This window comes from Columba livia, chromosome 12 (assembly GCF_036013475.1).
Source record: "Columba livia isolate bColLiv1 breed racing homer chromosome 12, bColLiv1.pat.W.v2, whole genome shotgun sequence".
In the NCBI taxonomy this organism is placed as follows: Eukaryota; Metazoa; Chordata; class Aves; order Columbiformes; family Columbidae; genus Columba; species Columba livia.
The window spans coordinates 2282443-2307427 of record NC_088613.1 but is presented as its reverse complement, the minus strand read 5'-3'; the positions used below and the strand labels follow the sequence as shown (position 1 = coordinate 2307427).

Sequence of the window (24985 nt, the reverse complement as noted above, 5' to 3'; positions counted from 1 at the left end):
GTCGTGAGAAAATAAAGAGAGGCAACAACCAGAACAAGGACAGCGTAAAGCAAATGTAGAAGTAGCGGCTCCTTCAGTGAGCTCCTCCAGGACAGAGGAGCCTCGGGGTGAAATAGGGACTGGAGTGGCAGAAGTCAGGCTGCACGGGCATCCGTCGCCCAGGCACCTCCTGACTTCCAAGCGCCCAGCTCTGCAGCGCTGGCACCTTTGCTCGTCACATTTTGCGAGGGTGATCTCTCCGCTGGACGCGTACTGTGGATTGTCAGCTAGCAGAACCTAAGTAAGCACAAGTGGGATAACAAGCTGCTCTATCTCGTGTGCAACCCAAAAGACATCTGCTGCCTCTTTAACACGTTCATATGTAATGACCCTGGGGAGCCAGACCTGCCGTCAGGACAGACTGACGTTCTGTATCTGTTTTGCTAATTGCTGCTGCCTTGTGAATATGCTTTTGTCCCTCTATCCAAACCCTTCCATTAGAGGACTGAGAAGCGGCAGCTCCCTGTGCCAAATCAAGGCAACGCTGGGGAAAAGACACTTTCCAATATAAGGGCTGTGGTCTGCTACCATCTGCTTATAGCTCAGGGACCTGTGGCTCCGTACTGCAAAGGACCAAGATCATGCTGGTTTTAAAAACCATCACAGCACATGTATTTATACAACTGAATCCTTGGTTGTTATGTGAGTTACTGTAAGATGTATTAATATTTTTATAACAAAGAAGTAATGGCAAATGACATCATTATTTTCTCCCCTGAGATTCATCTCTGTCTTTTGTTTGGTTTGACTTCTTGTTGGAGCTGTCTGTTAAAGAAATTATGCCAAACTTCACGCTGATCCTGCCCCATTTAAATCTCATGGACCACAGCAGCAGCACAGACTTATCTCCTTGTGCCCAGTTTTCCTCTGCCATGTTAGGAGAAGGAACTGGATGGTGTACTGCAGATGTAGTTTAGTCTGGTTTTTATTGCTCTAAGCTATGTCATTTAGCAGAGCTGACGTCATATAAAGAAAAATAGAGGCTAGAAAGAACCACAGAAGCTTTGTAACTCCAATTCTGTGCTCTGAATTGAGATCAGGTTATTTGGATCGTCCCCAGTAGAGATCTTTCTAAAGTGTTTTTTAAAATCATCAAGTCTGACTGGGAACCACAAGCTCTCCAGGACACCCACTTCTGTGATTTAGAAGCTTCTAATTGAAAAGTCTTCTAATATATGATCTGCATATCCTGTATTAAAGTTTAAACCAACGTCCTGCCCTATCCCTGATAGGCACACAGGAAAATTGATCCTTATCTTCTTTATAACACGGCAAATGCATTTGAAGAGTGGGAAATTGTCCTTTCTCGATCTTCCTTTTTCCTAAGCTGAATGAGTCCTTCAGCCTTCCCTCCCAAAGCAGTTTCTGAACCCTGGGAAATTTCTTCTGGATTTTCTCTCATTTGCCTATGTCTGTTTTAGCATGTTCCGTCCATACGAAAACAGTTCAGTCCTTTTACATTCTCATTAAGCAGGACAAGCTGCCATTTTTTTCTGTATTGAAATCACAGGGAAGTACGAAAGACTCTTGTCTAGATGGATTAAGGAAACCTGATTTGTCCTTCATTACTGGCCTTAACTCCAGGGGCTGGCTATTGTTCAGCATTTCTGGTTATTTTAATCTCCTTCTGAAAGGCTCCACTAACTGTGTTCACTGAACCTCATCAGATGACTCATCATTTTGTTCCTTTGAGTCATTCAGTCACTTAAAATTAGGAACATAATAGTTGCCATTTCACATTAGACTGTATGTTCATGCAATGAAGTCTAGTTCCGGTGGTAATTAGCACCTGATGCTTATGGCGAAGGTATGAAAGCTGTTTCACGCCTCATGCTTGAGCTGACTCTTAGATCACTGAATGGGAGTTATTTGTTTTTTAAATCAACAACATGTTTCACATCATGCTTTCAATGTACCTACGCAACTTTACCGTGCATTTGGGACTGTAAAAGCTTTTTATAATATAGGAACCCTGAGTTTAGGAACAGCCAACACTGGAATCCTGAAGGAAAACTCTCTGAATGCAGAACCACCTTACCAATAAATAACTTTTTAAAAATCACAGTCTTTGCATGTGCCAACCAATTTCACGTTGTCTCTTTAAGCAGCTGAAGAACATCAAGAGACCCTAAACAAACTAAATTAGTCCTGGGAAAAATCGGACTGAATATTGTCAGGAGAATTTTATATCCAGTAGTCCAATATCTACTGATGGTCGACTGTTGTGGGTGTCCACATGCAATACGCAATGTGTTACTGTGAAAGGGAAAAGCAATTTCTGATTTATGTCACCTGCATTAATACAGTGGGTCACTTGAATTTAGCTATGAAGCTCTCCTGGAATCCTGAGGTGCTTATTTGGTGACTTGGCCATTTTAGTGAAAGGCGATGTCTGGTTCTCTTTTGGAAATAAACAGGCAGACAGATGAGACACCTGGAGATCCATCCTCTCCATCCTATGACGCTAAAAACTATCAACCAGCAGCAGTGCGATATTGAGCCCAGCCTTTAACCGGAAGGCTCTGCAGCTCTCCGGGTGTGCTACGCTGCCAGTCCAGACATTTCCAAAGGCTCAAGCTGCTGCAGCACATCAGAACTCCCATTTTCCTTCTCTTCTGTTACTGAGTGAATGTCACATCAATAAACCCATCGCTAGTTCTCCAATTGCAAGGTCACTGGTCTTCCTTAAACAATGATTAGAAGGAGACACTTCTGACTTGCACAGTAATTAACATTTGCATTGCACAAGAGGTTATTGTATATCAGTCTGTATCTATAAGGAACATATGGGAGCGTTATGGGCCTTGATTTCTGGCCTGTGTAATGGAAACTTCTATTAAAATTCTGTTAATGCAGGAAACTGTGAGACTGTGGTGCACAGCTGCACTTAACTGACCAGAGGATCCCTCTCCAATATTTATTAGGGGCCCCTGTACACTAGCACCAGCTTGTTTCATATGCAAACAGCCAACGTCAGTGTATCCAAAGACACACAGTATGTGTTTTCCTCTTGAGCACAGTTAATATTCAGACAGCAAAGAACAATCACTCACCGTCTTGGTGGTTACCTGAATCGGCTGGAGACTTGCTCCGGCGCATGGGCGCTGGGCTCTTTGCTGAGCTCTTCTGCGGGGTGGGAGAGGACTTGCTGCCCGTGGCGGCCGCGGGGCTCCCTTTCATCACCCGGCACTCTGCGGACACACACAGAACCCCGGTTACGGCCCTGCCCCTGTCGCTGCCCACAGGCGCCAGGTGTCAAACACCCAGGGGCAGCTTTGTATCCAAACAGCTGCAGAAAACACCAACAGCAAGGGAAGAGCTGGTATCTCTGCTTTTTTTTCCAGGGCAGAAAGGAGACTTTTTAGGGGGAGGGCAAAAAGAAGAACAGCTTTGCTTCTCTAGAAGAGGTGCTGAAACAAGATCACACTGGCTCCCATCTCCATACTGTGTCCTACCAAAGATTTTCCGTCCTTCCCCTTGCCTTGGTTCTCACCAGCTAGTGAGGACTATGGTTGACACTGACTGCATGAAGAATCAGGCAAAACAACCAGTTAATTTGCTGTAACTCCTGCAGGAAGACCTAATGGTAGGAATGATGAGTGCAACTGATGCGGCTGCAGAAAGCCAGCTACCAGCTCGTGGCGTGACATAAAGGTCTGTAAGTGGCAGACAGGACATGTGCCCCAGGAGGCTTTCACCCAGCCACAATCAACCTCCTTTGCGGTTTCTAACAAGCTGCAACTTTTCAGATGCAGAAAGCAAAGAAGACAAAATGGTTTTACAAAACACGTCCTCTGTCCTGGCCACTCACCCCTTTCAGAAAGGTTTGTACAAACAAGTCTAGGAGATTTATGTACTTAAAGCCATGGGCAGATGAGAACCCCAACTGTGTTTTCTTAAAAAATAAATAGGCCAGGAAAAGGATAAAATGTAAACATGATCTCCAGCGTCCTGCAGAAGGGAACCGAAATGCTAACAAACCTCTGGGTGTCCCAGGATTTCAGGCATGCCAGATCTTCAAAACCAGGCTTTATTTACATTGAGAGCTAACAGAAAAAGCACTTATCCACCTCTCGAGTTATTAACTTAACCCAGTTAAGAAGAAGGCAATAAAAAGGGGATTTCCTTTTTGTCAAAGGCTAACTGGTCTCACCTCGTCTCCTGCAACAGATTGTCCTCACCAAGATGTGAGAACCAGGTCTTTTTTACAGACGTGAATTAGATGTTCCACATACAGACAGTTTTTTATGGAAAAGTTGGGTTCAGCGTGCAGGGCTGGACTGAGGGCTCCCTGCACGGCATTCCCTACTGGGAATGAACTAAGGCAGCACAGAGCATGTAAATTATTGGTCAACCGAAAAACAAGTCGTCTGACCTAAATGTATGTGTTATTTATTTATATATCAGTATATCTACGAAAAACTAATTGCCTTAAATTTTTCCCCAGGCTTTCCTCATTCTCAGACAGTCAAGAGTCAGTCTCTTCTTCTTCCAGATGGCTTGCGAGAGAGTTTGCTGTTGGGTCATGCAGTAAAAGAATATGAAGAGAGGCTGTAGCATCTCCCTGTGCTCCAGGGATGCTGCAAGGCGATAGTTAAACCTACGATGAGTTTATTCTCTCTCCTGCTAAATGGATTTTGGAAACTCTAACTCAGGGATAGAAAAAGTGTGTGGGTTTTCTTTTCAACATACTTTACTTGTCACAGATGATGGCACAGAAAGGCTTGTAGGGCTCCAGCACCAATACAGACCCAATTTTTTATACGTGAAGAGCAATAATGGCCAGGAGGGAGACAGATGTGGAAGGTAGACTATCCCTCCTTGATACTAAAGAATATAGTGTTTGACTGCAATAGCCACTAGGGACAGTGTGCAAATAACTGCTCCTGGTATTAACCAGCCAAGCCAAAACACAGGCAAAAACCATCTTCAGTCACTGCAGAACTAATATTTTTCAAGGCTCTTCCATATAGTTGTTTAACAAAAACAGTGCAATTATTTGATCTTAGAGCACAATTCATTTGCCCAGCCATGGGCACCAAATGCTATGTGAGATACACGGGAGTACGGCCTCCCTGTGTGATATCTGGCAATCATATATCTCGTGGGTATCTCAGAAAGCAAGGGGGTCTCTTTTCCTTGAAAAGAAGTTCAGCTTTGTATTTTCAAGGCCAGAAAGGCTGACTGAGGAGTTCCTCCAGCTCAGCCGCTGGTTAGTGTCGGTCCACCAAAGGCGATCCCTGAGCGTCTTGAAACAAGGTTCTGAAGGTGGGAACCTGACTGAGCTGAAGTTACTGTAAACAGGCCTCTAGACATCACATGGGGGGTGAGATTTCCATGGGCTGATGCTGAAACCACCGGGTACAAATGAGACAGAGCAACATGATCTGGAAGGTGCTCAGCAAGAGGAGTTATCGGGCAGAAGCTGTGGTGGGCGGCCAGGAGGAAAAAGATGACATAATCCTCTTATGCTATTTCTCTTTTTGCTTCCTGATGTCCTGCCAGAGTGAACATAATAACCAGCAGTTCAAGTGCACGTCATCCAAAGAGGCAAGAAAAAGTACCCCATGACAGAGGAGATTTTAATAAGTGACATTCATCTGCAAGACCTCAGCACTCACAGTTCTCCTTGTAGCACCTGACTCCTAACGAGGAAGGACAGTGGGTGTCTAAAGGGAAAATGCTGCTGGCTCATGGTTCCTCATCTGCTTCTGGAGAGGTGCAGGGCATCCCTGCTCCCCTGAAAATAGCACCGAGAGCTGCAGTTACTGGGTGCCTTCCCAACAGCAGGCTTGGCTTATTTTTGCTAGAGAAATCCAAGCTGGAAAAGTTAGTAGTAACCAGGAATGCAGGCAGAGAGCTGGGCTTCCCATCAGGTTGTTCTGCCAGGATTGCATCCAAACTGTTTGACAGCGTGGAACTCCCCGTGGAGCTGACTCAACTGCCGAGTGTTCAAACAATCTGAAGCTCACGTTACAGATTGCTCCCCCGGCCGGACACAGGCTTGATTCTCTGCTTGCAAAGTTTCAGCTGAACCTTGGAACCTTTCTTTGAATCACCCAAGACCATCAAATGGGTTCATCTGGAGTACACAGGTCAGAAGTACCAGCGTCAAATAAAATCAGGCTTGCAAAGGACTCATAAAAATACAGTGTTTAGAGATTAAAGGCTGCTTGACTTCCTGTTATACAGCAAAGATCCTCTTAAATGCTGAGGCAGTTTGTAGCACACAAGACAGCATGGGGCTCCTGTTCCCTATATAGGATACTCAGAGCTTCAGGAAATGAGCCTGAATGTTTGGAGACCATATTTTCTTCTAGTTTAAATGGTCAAAGTTCCGTGAATTGACTCTTGCTGCTCTCACTGGCACCAGCAGACAGCCCGCACTCTTGGGGTGCACAGTTGCCAGGTGGGGTGGCTGCTGACTCCTACAACAAGCTCTGTATATTCTGTGAAATCAAAGATTTCATGGCTTAATTGATCCTAGAGACTCATGTTGTTACAGATCTGTGCTTGCAGTTGTAACGGGGAGAAATAATGGTGCTGTCCCTGTCCCCTCCCCTACAAAAGGAATTATTGCCCTTCTTTTTGAATCAGCAGAAGAAAGCAGTGGAGGGTGAGATTTTCCTTTTAATTGTGTTTATTCCCATTTTTTAATATTCACATATGCAGACAAGAGTCCTGCTTAGTTCTCAGTAAAAATGTATCTGACTGCAACTGGATAAAACCGAAAAGATTTACACTATCGGATTTTGCAGTAAATGTCAAAGGGTGTAGTAGTTCATCTATTCTGACAGGCTACTGCAGTTAGTATGTGCCCAATTATAATATCAACTGACTGTACAAGTATTGCAAAAAGATGTTAAAGTCCATGTACTAGGTCTTAAACAACAGAACAAAAGCATGCAGCATTATTATCTGATACAAGCAAGCGAATGGAAATCAAACAAACACACAGACTGGAGAGCAGTGTGTTTGATTTTACCGCTTTCATCCAGAGAAAAGTCATCCTGTGCATAGCGGAATTTTTCTGGACCACAGGCAATGAACACATCATCATCCCCAAAGAAATCGTGGAGACAGGTCACCTACAGAGAGAGCAGAGTAATTCATTTTATTCTTAATTGGCAACATTCTGATGTGGCTTAGTTTTAATTTAAACAGGAGGGAGCTGCCTCGCTGCTGTTCCCCCATCCCATGCTGATTCGGTCCTGCTTCCCATAGGCTTGGTGCACAACACACAACTTCACTGGGCAAGTCAAGCCTAAAAGTGTAATTAAAAAAAGAGGAAAAAAAATCCCAACTACCTTGCAAATTGTCTGAGGTTACGGCATTTGCGATCCTTTCAGGATGACCACAAGGTTTATCTGCACCGGTGAGGGAGAGGCCCAAAGCATCACTGGACACTCTTCCCACCCAAGCATCATATGAACCCACACAGTTACAGTCACGGTAACTTACACAGTTACCAGTGAAATAATCAAAGTGATTACGCAGCAACGGCAAGACAACTGTGCTAATGGTAACTACACTGGACCAGTGGTAATAACACAGCAACTCATATCAATGCTCTTGTGTTATCTCCACATACCTAAAGTTAATCCAAACCATCTCAGTACAACTAGTGGAAAATGTACACGATTGCTCTTTGGAGAGGTCCATAAACACCCAGACTTGTCATCAGTATCTTGTAGAAAATTCCCTTTTATTCAGATTCCTGGCAGGCTGGCAGGGGCTCTTCTGAGGCAAAGAAAGTGCTGCTCTTCCACCTTCAGAAAATGGTTTGAAAACTCATGTGAAGTGGAAAGTAACACTCTTGCTTTGAAGAGGAGGAAAGGCCCAACTTCAAAGCCTTTGTGCAGCTATTCTAGAGACAAATGTTCAGCACAGCACCTGCCTCCAAGGGCTAGAGGGACAACAAAGTACCTTTATCCCACTGACTATGCCTAGAACTTCAGCCTGAGCTCCTGACTTCTCAGACATAGACTGAGTACTGGGTCAGGAGGAGAAAGAATGCTGATGTGCCAACACACCGGAGCAGAACTTCTCCAGCACCAGCCAGCTGGTGCAGCCCAGCAGGCACGCCTCCGCGCAGCCGGCGAGCCCAGGCCAAACGTGGGGCTTTGAAATTGCATTTGTTCGGGACACCATTCCAAGAGACTGCAAGATTGGCACTGATGCTGATAACAGAGGTACCAGCATGACGGCTGATGTTGGCGTGTCTGGGCATGAGGACTTTACAGCTGCATTGCAAGGGAAGGGAGCGAGCACTGGAGATAACCGCAGGGAAACTTGCTGTAGACACAGCTGAATTTCCATATCTACTGATCTTGTTGAGCTGGACTGTGAAAAGTTAATTTCAAGCTCTAATAAATCAACTATAAAGAAGGCTTTTGGCTATCTTAATAAGGCTCAGTATTTCACACTGGTTAATATAATGTATAATTAAAGCACTGCCTAAGAGTGCCAGCTCTGGTTACGATGCCAAACATTAGTGAAAAGCTTGCTTTTCACATCGGCTTGACTTTCATAATGGAGCAAACTGAAATCCACGGAAGCGATGGCTTCGAACAAAGGTAGAATTTTCTTTGCAAACCTCAGTGAATTTCAATTTCCTTTTGCCTAAAATTAGTTGGAAAATAGTTAACATGTTATCCATAGAGAATTCTCCCACAGAAAAGATGACATTTCAAACCAGCACTTGGTATTACAGTCCTCCCCCTGCGGATGTGTGGCACTGATTCATTTGCAAATAATTGGGTTTGGCTCAAGACACAAGTTCCCATTTGAATGCTAAGTACTAAACTTATGCCATGGAAAAATCCCATGGGCTGCTTAGCTCACCCTTCAGTACCGAAACCACTGTAACACACAGTGCAAAGCTAGATCATAACGGAAGGGTTCCGAAATTTTGCAGGCTTTTAGATGAAGTCTAAGAGAACCCACAGGTGCTTTTATTGGCTCCAGGTTGTAAGTTGAAGTGTATATTTCACCCTTGAACTCCCCACAACCACCACACGCAAAAAGAAGAGTCTGGGCAACCAAGAAAGCCTTCAGATCGAGGGTCCAAATGTGATGGAAAACTATCAGCACGCACATGGATAGGAACCTGATTACATGGCAAGCAGAGGTGCTTGACATTCGCTTTGCTGCATTCTTGTCCCTTCAGATAGTAGGTTATTATGTGTATTATATAGTTATGAACAGCTGGCTGGATGAGCACTGGAGGTTGGTAAAGACATTAGTTAATCCTAATATTCATGAAACAGTAACTTCTGTACTTGCTTTACCTGTTCCCTTTTGTCTTCTGCTGTAACTTCCACTGTTAAGAACTCAACACAACCTGGTAGAAGAGACAGCCAAAACACAGCCCCGCTGCCACTAAACAGTGCAAAACATTGCAAAATTCAGAAAATAAAAGGTGTTGCGTATTATGCAGTTGTAGCTATGTTGCTTATGTTCACCACGTGTGTGGTATTTCCTTTTTTAACTTCTGTTTATTCAACGTAAATCCATGACCATGACTGCGTGTCCCTGAAACATGCCCCAGATGTTTTGCTGTCTACATAGAGCCACTGGAGGAAGCTTTCCCTGTGAAAACATGTGGCTGAAGTGATGGATCGCACAGCACCAGAGCCACGTTGCCTAAGTGACGCACAGAGAAAGAGCAATACCAGGAGAAAGGCCTGGATATGCTCATCCCTGAAGGACGTGCAGCTGAGGAGGACACAAGTGGGCCCATGGGCTGCTCTGCTGGGAAAACTGGTGCGAGACCTTATTACCCAGTATGGAACATTTCGGGTTGTTCTGGACAAGCAAGGCCAAACCTCTACCCTGCATTAATTGTTCTAAGGGTTTTCAGTGAACTCAGAATAACCTTGTAAATCGTCTTATCTCCATTCTTCAAAAGTCTTTTAAATAATTTTTCCTCAGTAAAATTAAAAAATAATAATAATAGTACAAGTCTCCCCCCAGGCAGTCTGGGCTGTTTGGAAATTATAGGTTCTGCTTGAGCTTACTCTAATCTACTATTCTAATTATATCCAGTAATTAGTCTGGTATACCATGAAAACCCCAAAAGAAAGTTCACATCGACAAAAATTGACCCCAGCTGATAAACTGGAAAATCTTTGCTTATAAATGGTGCATTTTGCTCTTAGCTCTGAATTTATTAAAGCACAAGCCCTGACGGACAGTGGCCCGCTAGTGCAAGGGCCTGGGCTGCTACCTGAAGATGGTGATTTTGTTGGTGACTGTTATCCTGCACCTTTAGCAACAACACTGGAAACCATCACATTAGAAAGATTTGGTCTTTTTCCATTTTTAAGTCTAGAAACTTCTGTATTTATAACACGAATTAAACTTGAGTACGTAATTACAGAAGAAAGGATGAATAGCATTGATTTCAAAGATATATGTGCAAGCCTTCATTTAAAGGAGGAAAATATTTAATGTGAAATTCAGGAGACAATGCTGAGTTAAAAAGGGTCATAATGCGTGCAATGTTTTCTCTGCAATTCCTGTAGCTTAAGCAATTCCAATGAAGGAGGGTAAATCTTCACACTCCACTCGACGAGGCACAAATTTATTTCTTACAAAGTAATTATTTCCAATAGATTTGTCAGTAGCATTTTTCTTTGTGTCAAGGTTTAATTTTTTTAAACTTTCTAATATATTATGGAAGAAATAGAAGCTGGTAGATATTAACAGAGATTTTAGGGACTACAAAAGTGTTTGCACTTCCTTAGGTTTTCATTAAGTGTGGTTTCTTTTCTCGTTCAATGAAATTCTTCTCTGCTTATGTTAGGAAAACCTTCCCTGAGAGGACAGTGTTAACTGGGACTTCCAAGAGGGGATTTCTGCAGTGACAATCCATTAGCGGCTGCTGCAGCGGTTCCAGTTGCAGAATGGAAAGATTCAGCCTTCTGAGAGATGCTGAGCCGTACGGTAGCTGTAGAACTAAGCATTTTTCAGGATTTTGACAAAAAGGGACTTGCCTCCAGCACCATTCTGGATGTGAGCTCCCAGTTTGCTGAAACACCTGGGATGCTACAGATTTTCAGAGCACACCTGGAAAAGCAGAAGTAAATATGCAGGATATATACCTGCACGGTTGTGAGTAACTGGCTACTTCTACCATCCTCCAGGAGGCAGCAGCAGTATTTAAAAACTGTCATTCATTATCAAATACAATAATTTAAAATAACTAGAAATCAAAAGCCTGAAGACTTAAGCTTTAAATCACCTGCCCATGCAGAGCCTCCTGTGCCTTAAAAGGGTGTTACAATTCACAGGTCCTTTTGCTCCCTTTCCCAAGGTGCAGAATGAGAGAGCTGGCGGTGTGCACAGGGTGACAGGGCTGCTCTCGCTGTCACCCTCCACACCTGCACGCAGAACATCCTCGCAGCAGCAGCACAGGCTCTAGGGCCGAGCTCTGCAGCTCCCGCGGCTGCTGCTTTAGCAGGAGTGTCCGGTAGCCCGGACTGGCCATCAGTTTGCCAAGAAGATGACGGAGCACATCTCTGGAAAGGAATATATCACCAGGAGGGTTGATGGAACTGTCTTTTTCACCTTTCTGAGACACGTCTTTAGCAGAGGTTTCTATTTTTAGCTGATGGAGCCAAATGAGGCTGAATGATAAATGATCAGACACTGTAGCTAGGGATTATTCAGAACAGTGATTTATGTACGTAGTCCTGCTCCCAGACTTTACAGCTCTTCCTTATGCCATGGAAGGAGGAAAGACCTTTGCCTAAATGGCCAGCAGAGGTCTGGCAAAGGAGATTTGGAGTAACACAACCATGGGTTTGACCTGGGGGCTGAACATCTTCCATCTTGGGGACTTTAACCAACTGCCTGACCCTGCAGGTCTCAGGATAAGTGAGGGCCAGTGCAAGGCTTCCTCCTCTGCTCCTCTCTCCCTTAGCCATAATGACTTTGTTAAACCTTCTCTCTGTAAGATCCCTTCTCTTTAAGAATTTAGACAGCAGAACAGAAAGTGGTACTACTGGATAGGTAGCTTGAAACTGTTCCTTCCGTTTCTGCAGAGGTAATGGTTATGCTGAAGATGTCCGTTTGCTTTCTTCAAATCATCATACGTGTTCAGCCTGTAGGCCTCAGAGCTCAGCAGAGAGGAAAAACTGTCTTCAGAAACAGCTTCCCTTAAGGCTGCAAAGACCATACAAGACAATTTGGATGCCATACACACATAAAGCCTACCAAGAGCAGAACTAAGACATCCTCTTATTTTCCAGGTTGCTTCGATAAATAGTATAACATTGAGCATACCCAACCCTCTGTCAGCTAAAGACAAATACCATATTTTAGATGCCTGCTCACGTCCGTTCTCTAGCAGCACCAGATGAAGCAAAGCAAGTCAGACCAGCTAGACAGGCACTGAGAATTAACTGAGCTGAGAATGTAACTAAAATCTGCTTCAATTGTTTTAACTCAAACCAGAAATATGATGTAATTGTTTATACTCCAACACCTGTACCCCAAGACGAATTGGCAGTGGTGTGTTTATTTCGGGTCAGAGAAGCCAAAGTCCTAAATCACAAAGGCAAGTGTGCTTTACAATTAATGAGCTGGGTGTTTGCAATCAATAAAGCCGGGTACAGAAACCAAACACAGACACCCTTGGCCACAGGAAGACTCAGTACGGTCACGGACCAGAGTGAATGCTGGGAATTAATGAACATGCAGAGTAGCCTTTAAATGAGCAGCTTTCTCTATTCTGACAAACTCTTCAACACATGTCCGGAAAGAAAAAGATTTCAGAAGACTTAAGGGGCCAAGAGGATACGATGGAAAATAAAGATGTTGATATTGCAATGCGCAGCACTTAATAGTTTGGGTTTTTTTAACAGTCTGAAGACTGCAAGCCCAAAGCAGACACTGAATTGATTTACATTTTATTAGATTCTGGTTTCCTGCGTTTACAAAGAAGAGATGTTTGGACTCAATTATTTCTTTAAAGTATGCACACACCCACTCAACATATTCCACATTTGCATTCGCAGAAAGAGAATTACTCATCCGCTATTATCAAAAAATACTGCTTAAAATGGATAAGCAATAGAAAGATGAGCAGAAAAGGCGTGGATGTTGTCATTTAAAAACGGACCGGGTTCGCTCCTGTGTGCCCAGCCCGTGCCATACAATATGTGCAGTTCCACCCTCCAGGGTTCAGGGCCCATAATTTGACCTGTCAATAGAAACAGGCAGTGAGATTGCCATTCTATAAACATTATTCAGAGATGCCACCTTTTCTGTATTCATGGAGAGCCATGGCTTACATTTAAGTCTAGAGAATTTGATTGAAGGAATCAAATTCCACTCTTCTGTAGGTATTTTTCCTCCTTTCTCACCTTCAAAAGAGAAAATTTGGGCAAGTCTGCATGATCAAGTGTTTCCTTTGATGCGAGAGGGCATTTTTACACCTTTTTATTGATGCAAAATGCAGATCCTCTTAGGCTGTATAACTACAGCAGGTTGATTACGGCTGCTTTGTGTCCACTTGGAGTATTTTGTTATAATGCAACCAAACCAGAGTAGGAACACCAGCTTCTGACCAATGTGCATTATTTCTATAATAAGCATTTGTGATGTTTATTTAAGCGGAATAAGAAATATTCATGCATGTATGTGCACAGCAGCTTCTAAGACTTCACGCATGAATAAACGCTGCTCTCCAAAGGGCTGCAGCACAAGGTGCCTGTTCGTTTAAGTATTGGAAATGGATAAGTTTGAAATAGAACAGAATAAAAGTAAGGGGAGGGGGAGGTCAAGCTACCCAGCGGGAATGTTAAAGCTGAATTTAATATATCTGGTGAATCAGTGGTGCATCCAAACTGTGTGAAATCCAATTAGCCCCTGGAAGAAAGGTTAGTTTGTTATCCCCATTCCCCATACAGATGGAGGGGGCTGTGAAACAGATATTCAGGCTGTTGATTCCTTTTACCTAGAAGAAAGGCTTGTTCTTGCATTCATGAATGTATGAGGCTGGGGATAAATGTGCCGTGCAGTTGGGGGAACAAGGAACACAGCCATCAACACCAGGATATAAAAGATCACCCTTTCTCATGTCAGAAAACCAGAAATTCTAGGTGACAGTTCAAGACCATGAAAGATTCCCAGCACAAATTGTCCCAAAACAGATAGCACTTAAGAATTCAAAACTGCCAAATCATTCTTCCTAATTGTCCCTCTTGTCAGTAGTTCCGCACTTACAAAAGAGCATCAGAGACTCTGGAAGTCTATGCAGCCAAGGTCAAGCAACACTACTTGAAATGAAGGCCTTGAAAGCAGGAGCACAGGAAGCCTATCAACCTGCTCAAGGTCAGGCTGAAGAACCTATGGGCTGGAATTTCCAGTTAATGGGATTTCCAGCAACAAGCTCCTAAAACCTATAGCTGTTGCTGATCCTATTGTGCACATCTTCATAAAAGAGAAAGGCTCTTGTTCAGCTTTGTGCGAGTTTTTCTTCAGCTGCAACAACAGTACAGACAGTGGTGGAGAGGCTTGGTAAATAAATCCTCACCCTGGTTAAAACACAAGTGAAGAAAATGCCCTGCACCAGGAGCCCCGAGCAGCCTCCTCCATCTTCAGGGAGCACATCATCATTAGCTGAGAACAGGCCTGGAGGGCTGAAAAGCTACACCAAGGATTTACTTGTAAGCAAGCTGGAAGGGCTGGAGGAGACCAATATCCACACCCTGGCTGTGTCTCACTGCTGGTCCCCAGCTCCCTCCAGGAGCCCTTAGTTTGGAGCCCCACAGCACCCGCCTGGTGCACGAGAAGGTCAGGACCAGGGTCCCCACAGCCAGCCCTCTGCCTGCTGGCTTTCGTTTGGGGGAGAGGGTGGGGAACGGAGGAAGTAAAATGGGAGCGCTGAGAACTGCTCCCATCCGTGCTCGCAGTGGGTGTTGTCTGCTTGAAAGACTTAGACAACGTCTCTGCTTTCCTTTCCCGCTAGGAGGGTGCCCTGGGAGAGTCTTTCCCTCCTCAATGTCCTGTGACTCTTGCCGGCTCCTGCTCCTTCTTCTCTCTTATCAGTCAGCATTGTATGTAAATACTTCCTCCAGTTAATTATTTCATGGTCAGATGCATCAAGAACTTAATTCTCAACCTAAACATTTCAAAGGACTGTACATTGGCCAACTACCAAATAGAGAAGCCTTTGTACTTTCACCCACATGGGTACAGCTATGGACTTCAGCCCAGTACAGCATGGCCAAAAATGAACCCTCGCTGGGGGAAAAAGCCTGATTTATTCATGCATTTCTGTTTTTCAGGGATAAGTCCACCCATTCTGCCCAGCAGGAGCCCTGGCCGAGGGGCAGCGCGCCCGCCCAGCGCTTCGGGGCACAAAGAAGGTTTGGCAAAATGAAGAGGATTACACAACTGTACGAAATAGCAGGATTTGTTCCTACAGCCCCTTTGTGATGTGGTGTTGGTGTGAAGAGACATAAGAGAGGAAATACTGTCTTTGACAATCACCCAGAGAGGCAGAGGAAATGATTTTAAATACGCACAGATTTGGCTTCCATGTCATAAGTGGCTGTGTCTATTCACTGAGGCAGCCTCACTTCAAGAACTGGAGTTATGTGACATTATCATGAGCCCTGCTGACATCAGTAACTTCCTTCCAAAAGAAGTGCTGGGGACAATTCAGTGTCACACTTGCCGTTATTATTAGTGTGTCAGGAGGGCTCGAGGGCACTTCAGCCTCAGTCGGGCATTGGCACTGACTTTGAAGCACATTCCGAACCGGCCGCGTCCCCTGGCGCAGCAGGACACTAACACACTTCACCACGGATAACCCCGTCTGCCTTGGTGTTTGGGGTAGACAGCATATGTTAATTAGGATTATGGCAATGTATTATCACAGTTTTTCTGGGGGAAGATGCACTCTAACTCGATTATAAATAAAAACCTTTTCTGACCAGACAAGACTATTCTTATTCTGTCAATTCGGTTTATACACATATTTGTACCTCAGCCCGCACTGGATTTAGTCAGGATCTAGGTATTCATTCACACAGCCTTTCAATCAGCTCTGCTATTTTTATCATATCTAATGATACTTCTTCTATTTATTAATTCTTGGATGTATCACTGAGCTCATATTTTATACAGCTCTGTTTTGCTCAATGTCTCCAAAATCCAAACTGCTTTCTTATGAAAGGAGATGTCGAGAAGACAACATTTTTAATTCATGCTGTCCACTTTAACGAAAGAAAGACACAAGTATGAAGTATTGAACCTTCAAGTCATCCGTCCTCATACGCATCTCCAAATTTGACAAAGAACAAACCATCCCATCCTCCAACAGCGCAACTTCATTTGCAGCCTATGGGTCCAAGGCAGCCTAATTCGCGAAGAACATTGGAAGATGCAACCGGTTCTATATCTAATTAGCACCGGCTTTGCATTGCCCCCCACTCAAAGCTGTTGCTCAGTTGCTGAAGTATTCTGTAAAGGCTCCTGAAGGCAATTTGACTAGTTACATTTCAATGTTTGCAAGATCTTTATTACATTTTTAACTCTGGAGATTAATGGGAATGAAAAATGGTGTCCTTTAAGAATTAAATTGTAACAGATGCTACATGAAATGTAACGGAAAGTAACAATTGCCATCAAGCTGTTCTTTCAGGGAGTTAAAATTTCTTCCTTAATTATAATTCTGAACACATTCTTTGTGTTTCGGGAGATTTCCTGAATTCACAGCAAATGCGTGTGCCCTCCCTGTTGGAACAATTTTGTTTTCACTCTAATTTCTGTTAATCTTTGAATAAAGCTATTAATTTTTTTCTAATTAACAGGTCTTTTCAGTTCAGCTGACGGCCAGCAGAGTAATGGAAAATGCAGCATTGTGTCCTGAGCTAAGCCGTATTAGGGTAGAAATTCACCATGTTAAACAGGCTGTGAGATAGAAACACTTGGTACGGAACACGCAGCGAGGCCACTGAGATGAATGTCCCAAAGCCTCTCGCTTCAAAATGCCTTTTTTTCTTCTTTGTTTTTTCTTAATTGGAAATAGATCCCATCCCTTCCCTGTCTTCAGGACCAATGACAAGTTCTAGCTTAGTATGCAGTGATGTTAATGGAATAATTGCTGCAGCAATACTGAAAGAGCTGATGTGTAAAATGGCAGCTGCATGATTGTCTGGAGTGAGTTCAAGCATTTCTGCAGTGAAAAATAGCCCCGTTTTATAATCCTCTCACGTCTCCTTGCTGCTGCGTAGCAAGCACATTTCATTTGGAGATGATCCCAAGATGCAGTTGATTTACTAGGGGGATTCCGAAAGGCAGGAGGCTAAAGCATTCCTGCCCCAACTAAATAGCACCTGAGAGAGGTATTAAGGGATCCACACTAATTTTGGGAGTATCCTTCAAATTACATCATCATCAAAAATGTATAGCACATCAGGGTGAATCTTTGCCATTGAGCAGTGGCAGAAGAGTAGCCGATCAAAAAAACCCCACCACCACAACATTCCCTTCTCATGTGTTACCTTTCCTTTTGAAATATAAAGTATTATGGGATGGAAGAAGGAGGAACAGAAAGAAGAAGGGTTTTAAAAATTATGATGCAGTTAATTTCTGCTTCTGTGAAACATGCAAGAACCATTATATTTAGCTAGTATTTCTCATTAAACGAGTTGTAGACAATGAAGCAATTAGACACTAATTGCTATGAGATTCCCCCAAGAGACAGATGATAAGAGAAACAGGAGATGGCCAGAGAATTACAAGCAGAACTGTGTCTGTTCCTTTCCCAATCTCTAAGAAATCACAAATGCCACTTGTGCCTGTGCAGAGGTGACGATACGAGCTCACAGATCAGCGGCTGCAGATGGTTGTGCACATTTACATTCCCTGTGAGCGCTGCCTCTGGGATAGCTGGGTGCTGCTTTTCTTATTTGAACCACAGAAATAACACATCTGGATATTTCCCTCCCTTCTCCATTGCTGCATGAATTCACCACCTCCTCCCTCCAGACTGACCACGGCATTTCCACGACAAACGGATCCTTCCTGCTGGTGGGCAGAGCAGGATCCTCGCATGTCTCTGCTGCCGCTGGCACCAACAGGCTGGACCGGGCTGTTTGTTCTCACCAGCAGCCCGGCGTGAGGCAGTAACGAGCACAGACAGCGCCTTGCGGCACTCTGCACCTTCCCAGGGACAGACAGTAGACATCATTATGAGCAGCATTTCCACCGCCAACAGACAGCAAGCCCTGTTTCTTTCTTCGTGTCTACAACAAAATTAAAGAACAAAACCACAACAACCAACCAACCAAAGAACACCTGCGTATTTTAACGGACATTAAGGTATCGGCTTTGCTGAACCTAACAAAGGGTTATTTAACGTCCTTTTGTTTTAACTGGAGTTGCAAAGTTCCTGATCTCCACAGCCACAACAAGGACTCAAATTGGTGCTTTGACCCAGAGTTGGATATTTCTTGCTCCTTGTAGATTTTGAGTCAGCTGCCGATCTCACTTATAAACCCAACAACCCTGGGCTTGCTGTCTGCTCAGGGGGCAAATACTGTTCATACATAAGCTTGTGTAGACACTGCATAAAGACTGAATATAGAGTTATGAAAAGAAATGTAAGCAAACGGGCCAAATCTGCATTGGCATACAAACCTCTTGGTACAAATCTACTGAAGTCAAAAGAATTCTAAAGAGCATCAATCTGACTTCACTCCCTGATTACACTGACAGCATTGCTAAAACTTGTATTTGTATTTTTTCCCCTAAAGTGTTCTTTGGCTTCACTTTGCTCCCTTCCCCTTTCATCTCCCATCATTTTGGACCGGTAATGCAGCAATCTCAGCCCCTCCTGCGGGGACGTTCTCTGTCCCCTCGGTGGTAGCTGTTCTCTTCAGCCACACAGTGCAGACGGCGCGGGCTGAGCTTTTTTAAGTGTCCTGGTTTTGTTAAAAACAAGTTTCTCTTTTAGTGAATTTTTGCCTGTCAGCTAAAGCCTTCATATTAACTGCATTTTCCTGGAGAACCAGACACATGTTTTGGTAAACGTAGCAATGGAATGCAAACTTATTGATAAGCACAGATGGACATCTTGCGAGAAGGGCGACGAGAAACAAGTGAGCAAGAAACTGACCAACTGTGTATAACATTCCATTCACGTGAATACTGCATATAAAGTGGGAGATCACGAGGATCTCATCCCTTTTGCCCTTTTCCCTTCTGCTCATGGCCGACATTAGGAGAGGGTCTTGCTAGTTGTCCCTGCGAACTGAGGCCTAGTGAGAGACTGAATCCAGCTCCGATTGGCTGCAGAGTCCAGTCCAGGACTTCGGGTGCCGGCTCTGCAGTTGCTGAGACTTTCAAGATTGGTTTTGTATATTTTGTATTATTTTCTCTATTCTTATTAGTAGCATTAGTAAAACATCTGTAATTTTTTCCAACTCTCTTCACTCTGTCCTTCTTTTCCTCCCAATCGCCTCTCCTTAGTGGAAAGCGGGGAGAGGGAGGGGGAAGTGTGTGTGTGGGGGGAGAGGAGGTTAACAATACATCTGCCAGGGTTTTATTGTCACCCCGCAATCTTAACCCTCAACATTAAGGAACATCAAATGTCTGCAGTTCCAGTTGGGTCCAATAAGAAGTAAAGAAACACGGCACCTCTGAAGCATGGGACAGCACGAGTAAGGGGGGAGAGGCAATTGTAGCAAGACCAGTGCTATAGTTTCATTGGTGTCTCTGTAGAAATACTGTTCAGTCCAGAATGCGTATTTCTACAGCGAATGTGGTGCTGGAGTTCGCTAAAATGTCACCGTAAAAAAAACAACTGCCCTTTTTATTTCCCTTATTTTTCATTCTGTACCGAGAGGCAGTAAAACATCTATGACCAAATAAGGCAACACATGTACATCCTTAAAACCAAAATCCTATCCTGACAATTGGCATGCTGGTGCAGTCAATTCTCGGAACGTCAAATCCACTGCGATACTTGCACACTAGAATGATTTAACAAGCATTTTGCTTTTGCTGTGCTGTCTTGAACTCCAACATGCTGAAATGATCTTTAAAACTTCACACTGTTTTTCCTTTGTAGTCCATGCTAAATATTTTGTTTCTTTCCTGAATAGAATACACAATCCAGGCCACTGTTTTGTGTTTGTTCCAAGGCAGCTTTCATGGATTTTCTGGCTGCCTAGAAGAAAATTAGCCTTAGATAATGAATGGTATCTTTTTCTCTGCAACTGCTTTTCACTTCCTGGTAATACTGAGGCAGGTATTCGATTCTCTTATCCAAGCTGACTTATATGTAAAGACCTCTCCTGGGAGGCACACTGTCCGCTTGCCCTAGTTGCCCAGTGGCTGCCAGAGGAAGTTTCCAGTCTTTCGGTGAACAGATTTTTCTTCTGTTCAGGGTGTGAACGGGACGTCTTGTCTTATGGCCTGATCCTTTGTTTTCGTAACTCTCTTCAAGGAGCCCAGCTCACCGATATGGAACTACAAATATCAATATTGGCAGCCTTTCCACTGCGCTCCAGTGATACACTCTGATTCTGCCTTAAACGGACGTGTCTGGTGCGGACCCTAGGGATGCTTATTCTGGCCTTCACATCTTCTCTAATACTGATGAGGGATGTCTCAGCCACTGTAATGCCAAAATTTGGTCTTTGAACCTGGTTGTTACTAAACCCAATGAGACTCATGGGCAGGTTGAGCCCCAGATATGCTATCAATTGCTCTAATAACTGTATGTGGTGCAGAATTTAAACCATGTGACATATGTAATTGTGAATGAATAAGACGATGAGATACAAAGAGCAGGAGTAGTATTACATATTGTGGCACCTGGGGTACAGTAGTAAGCCATGTGAAAAATAGTGCCATTCAGTAGAGATTTTCCTTGTACTAGACTTAACTTTGCTTGTGCCCTTTTTTTAGCAGGTAGCACCATTCCAACACACAGGAAGAGGCACCCTATTTAAATTGTATATGTATTCATTTTCCTGTCTTCTCCCACTCTACTCTTATAGCCGCTAACAAGATGACTATTGCTTGTTTGCATACACAGCCCAGCTTGCCATTTGGGGCTTATTGAATGACAGCAAGTGGATGCATGAAAATAAAATTAGCGATGCACTTTATCAAACTCACCAGTTGATAGGATTAGCAATGGATTCAGTGCAAATCTCTGCTATGGGTATTACGAGCAAGATTTATGCCAATTAGCAGTAACAGCGCAGATTATTTGGGAAGAGCATTGACAACAGTTAAAAGCTCCTTTTACTTTTTAAACTATGTTAGGACATCCATTTCAAGCATGCATGTCCACTTATGGGACTACTTTTACTCATGTCCCAAGTGCTATTTAATTTCTTACATGCATTCATAGCATTGTTTCCCGAGGCAGGGAAGAAGATTAAATCATTCCTTTTCTAAGCTAAGTCTTGCGGTAGCTGCTCTCAGCCTCTTTGGATTCAGGTCAGGTTGCTCTCAGCAGAATCCAACAGGTCTTACATCCTTCACTCCTCCATAGCAGATGTGATTCTGGTCACATAGAGCTCAGTGGGAAAATTCCCTATTGACTTCAACGTGTGTTTGATCATGCCTTAAATTACCACAGAAATCAAGAAACCTGAAGGACAGAATTACAGTAATCAATTGGTAGATGCCATTTTACCAGCGGAAGACTTCGGCCTGTCTCCACCAGAAGAACATTGCTGATAGCATAGAGCTCCAGGCTTCTGCAACGTGCAGTTCTCCTGTGGGCATCAGGACAGCAAAGCCCATTTATACATTTCACTGGTAATTTGATTAGAAAATGGCATCTTTATGGAAGGTGGACTTCTCTCATTTACTTTCGTGCCTACAAGACAGGGACAATGCTGAAGCCAGTGCCATCGTAGACTAAAACACCCCTTGAAAAATCAAGTTTGATCCATTTTTGGGGCAGGAGGACCTTTTGTTCTGCTTCTCTACAAACAAGTTCTAATAAATTATTGAACCTCCAAGAAAGTATCCTCTTATCTCTGCACGAGGGCTTATTTGGAGCCATAGGGGATGTGCGAGCTGGTACCACCCCCTAACGGCACACACGCACACGTTACAGCTACACTAACAGACACCCTCTGCTCCTGCTCCAAAATCAGCACATCATCTCTTATCCTGAAGAAAAGCTGGTTGATATAACTAGTTATTTACAACTGTGACAATTGCATTGAAGCCATTTGTGTGCGGACATAATTATGTTCCTAATGAAGATTAACTTAAATTAAATGCTTTTAATTACAATTTACACCGCCCTTGGCTAATGTGCAGACAGTATTCTGACATTTATGCTTCAACAGAAATGAGATTTATACTTTGCTGTGTCAAAGCTGACTGTGACTATTTCCTGGATATTTGATGTTGGATTCTGCTGACATTGCGAAAGATCTCAGTGCTGTAAACCACAGCGTGGAAGGATTAGAGATTGAAGCTTTGTCAGTCACTTTCAAGAGCCGTTCGCTCCAGCTCCTCCGATAACACTCCATCTGCCTTCATGATTGCAAGTACTTCCACCTGTCTGCTCCGACTTTCTCCAGAAGCAGATAGAATGGTGTGTTTTATTCCAGCAGGAGCATGCGGAGGCCTGCATAGCTGTATAATTTGCCAGAGTTTCTTCTGCTCAATGTTAAATCAGGAGAAAAACAACTATGGGAGCCCAGCTTACATATTGGATCTAAATTTGAAAAATTAATTCCAAAGGATCCTTGGAGACAGCATCTTCATTATTCAGAAAATCTTGGCATGTAAACTCCACCTACCAGCATTCAAAAGGAATGAGTGATCAAAGCCAGATTACAAATTCATTAGTGATTAATCTGTCTGGAAAACCTTCCCTGACGCTTTGCAGGAATATGATAGTAATATCATTAATAGTAATAGTTACAACAGGATTCTGGCCAAAACCATAAACAGCTTTTATACCAAGAAACTGACCAGAGGAGTCTTGAAGTTGCACTCCCAAAGAAACGTTGTTTGGTGGAGATGCATTCAGAGCTGTGTGTCCTCTGAATCACTCTGGCCACTGTGCTACAGACCTTTGCACACCTGAACATCACACTGGAGAGTCGGTGGCAAGAGACCTTGGCACCAGAGTTGCGCTGCACTCCCGGAATTGCAACGGCTTGCAGGATCCTAAGTTATTGCCTCCATTATGCCCTGCGCAAATCTAATGCCTTTGGTAAAAATGATGGTGGCATAATCAAGGGTAGAACTGGGCCCAGGGCTTCTCCTTTTGGGGTCTGCCTTGTTCTTTCTGCAGTGTTTTCTCAGTGCCTCAGAATGGGAATGAGTTACAGAAGATATTTAATCTCTCCTCCCTCCTTTCTGTAAGAGACTGTCGTAGAAAAACTGTCATTATGTGCATGTGTGCAACACACTCCTCGTCCAGGCTGGACAGCCCTGGGGCTCGAAGCCTGCAGGAGCACCTCATGCTCCCCCAGGGCCGTGACAGCTCCCTGCCTGCCCTCCTGCGGAAGGGGAAACCGAAAGGTGCCAAACTCCCCTTTAAAGCACAGTCTCAACATAGAGGAGGAGTGTTTTGTGCAGTAAGACATAGTGTGGAAGTTCTCCAACACCTTCAATGGGCTAACACGCAATGCAGCTCCTCCATAAGCCAAAGTCATGTCCTGCCAGAGCTGTCTCATTTGAGAGCCATGCTTAGTATTCACTCCAATACATATTTCATCATGTTAATACATATTTTATTACACTTTTTGTACCAATTCCTCTAGCACGTTGCTTTTGCAATGGTGTCTAATAACCCGTGTGTGCGTGTTTGTGATGTGTGATTCCCGCCTGTCCCTAGGACAGACGGATCTTTCCAGACTCCTATTCTTGCTCTGTACTGCTTCCAGTTTAGTTTTCTCTTCCTAGGTTTCTCAGCCCTGTTCTCCATTATAGCGAGAGTGACTCCATCCCATGGCTTCCCAGCTCCGCTCAAGCCATTCCTACAAACTTACACCATTCAGCTTTTCTGGACAGAACATCTATGGCCACCCTACCCATATAAATCAGGTCTTGTAACATTTACTTTCACCCACAGTCCTACTGGTTGGAATAAGTTTTCTTCATAGAAATGCAGATTATTTGGTAAAATATTAAGGAAAAAAAAAGTCATATTTGCACAGAAGATAAACCGAAGCTCACCATCAGCCTTTTCTGAGCTATTTCTGGTTCATGGGCTGCCCACTGCTAGTACTGCACCATACTCTGAAAAATGAGGCAACAGAAACCGTGAACATTTGTCAAGTGCATTATTTCCAACATGCTATTTGACCCACCAAGGAAGTTTCCTGGTTTTTGAGAGCTCTGCAAGAAGCACACGGAGCGCAGCCTGATGATTCAGCTGCCTCATTCCACAGGCCAAGGTAATCCCATGAAGAGCTAGCTGAAAAGATAAGGAAGTGCATATCTGCACCATACACAGGTACGTATGCTTATACACTTATGTATATGTAACAAAAATAATCTCACATTTTGAAAGAACATAAGGTATAATATCTTACAGTATTACAGAGGAAATGATGAAATGATTTCACCATCAGATCTTCAAGGACGAGAGGTTAAAGCAGCTATTTAAGTTGCTATACTGTCAAATTAGTTACTATAAGGAAGTGCTTCAATCTACAGAAATCACTAGTGGCTTTAATGAACCATGTTAGGATTTAAAGCATTTGAAAAAAACTCCATGAATGTATCAAAATCATTAAAAACAATATTCTTGCAGAGTTATGTTTTTTTTAATCAAATTCCATTTATGTTTTTGCAGTTAAATTTAACACACACATTTTAGCCTGTTTCCCTAAGAGAAATCTAATATACAAATTTCATATGTATTTATTTTTAGCAGTACAAAATGCACCCTCTTCCCAACACACTTCAGGGAAGATTTATACAAGCTAATTAAAAT

General features: G+C 43.5%; 1 protein-coding gene across 7 annotated transcripts in view; it reads right to left on the bottom strand.

The window, feature by feature from the left end:
* The window catches only part of DCX (doublecortin), a 118069-nt gene that overhangs the window by 15713 nt on the left and 77371 nt on the right, over positions 1–24985 (bottom strand). For 4 of the 7 annotated variants that reach the window (XM_021300303.2, XM_013370193.3, XM_065077262.1 and 1 more), the window contains 2 exons: positions 7025–7127; positions 3093–3230 (listed from right to left, as the gene is read on the bottom strand). In XM_021300303.2, the coding sequence (XP_021155978.1) occupies positions 3093–3230; positions 7025–7127 (241 nt within the window). The remainder of the gene's footprint in view (positions 1–3092; positions 3231–7024; positions 7128–24985) is intronic. The other 3 variants (XM_021300310.2, XM_013370194.3, XM_065077264.1) reach the window with 1 other exon arrangement.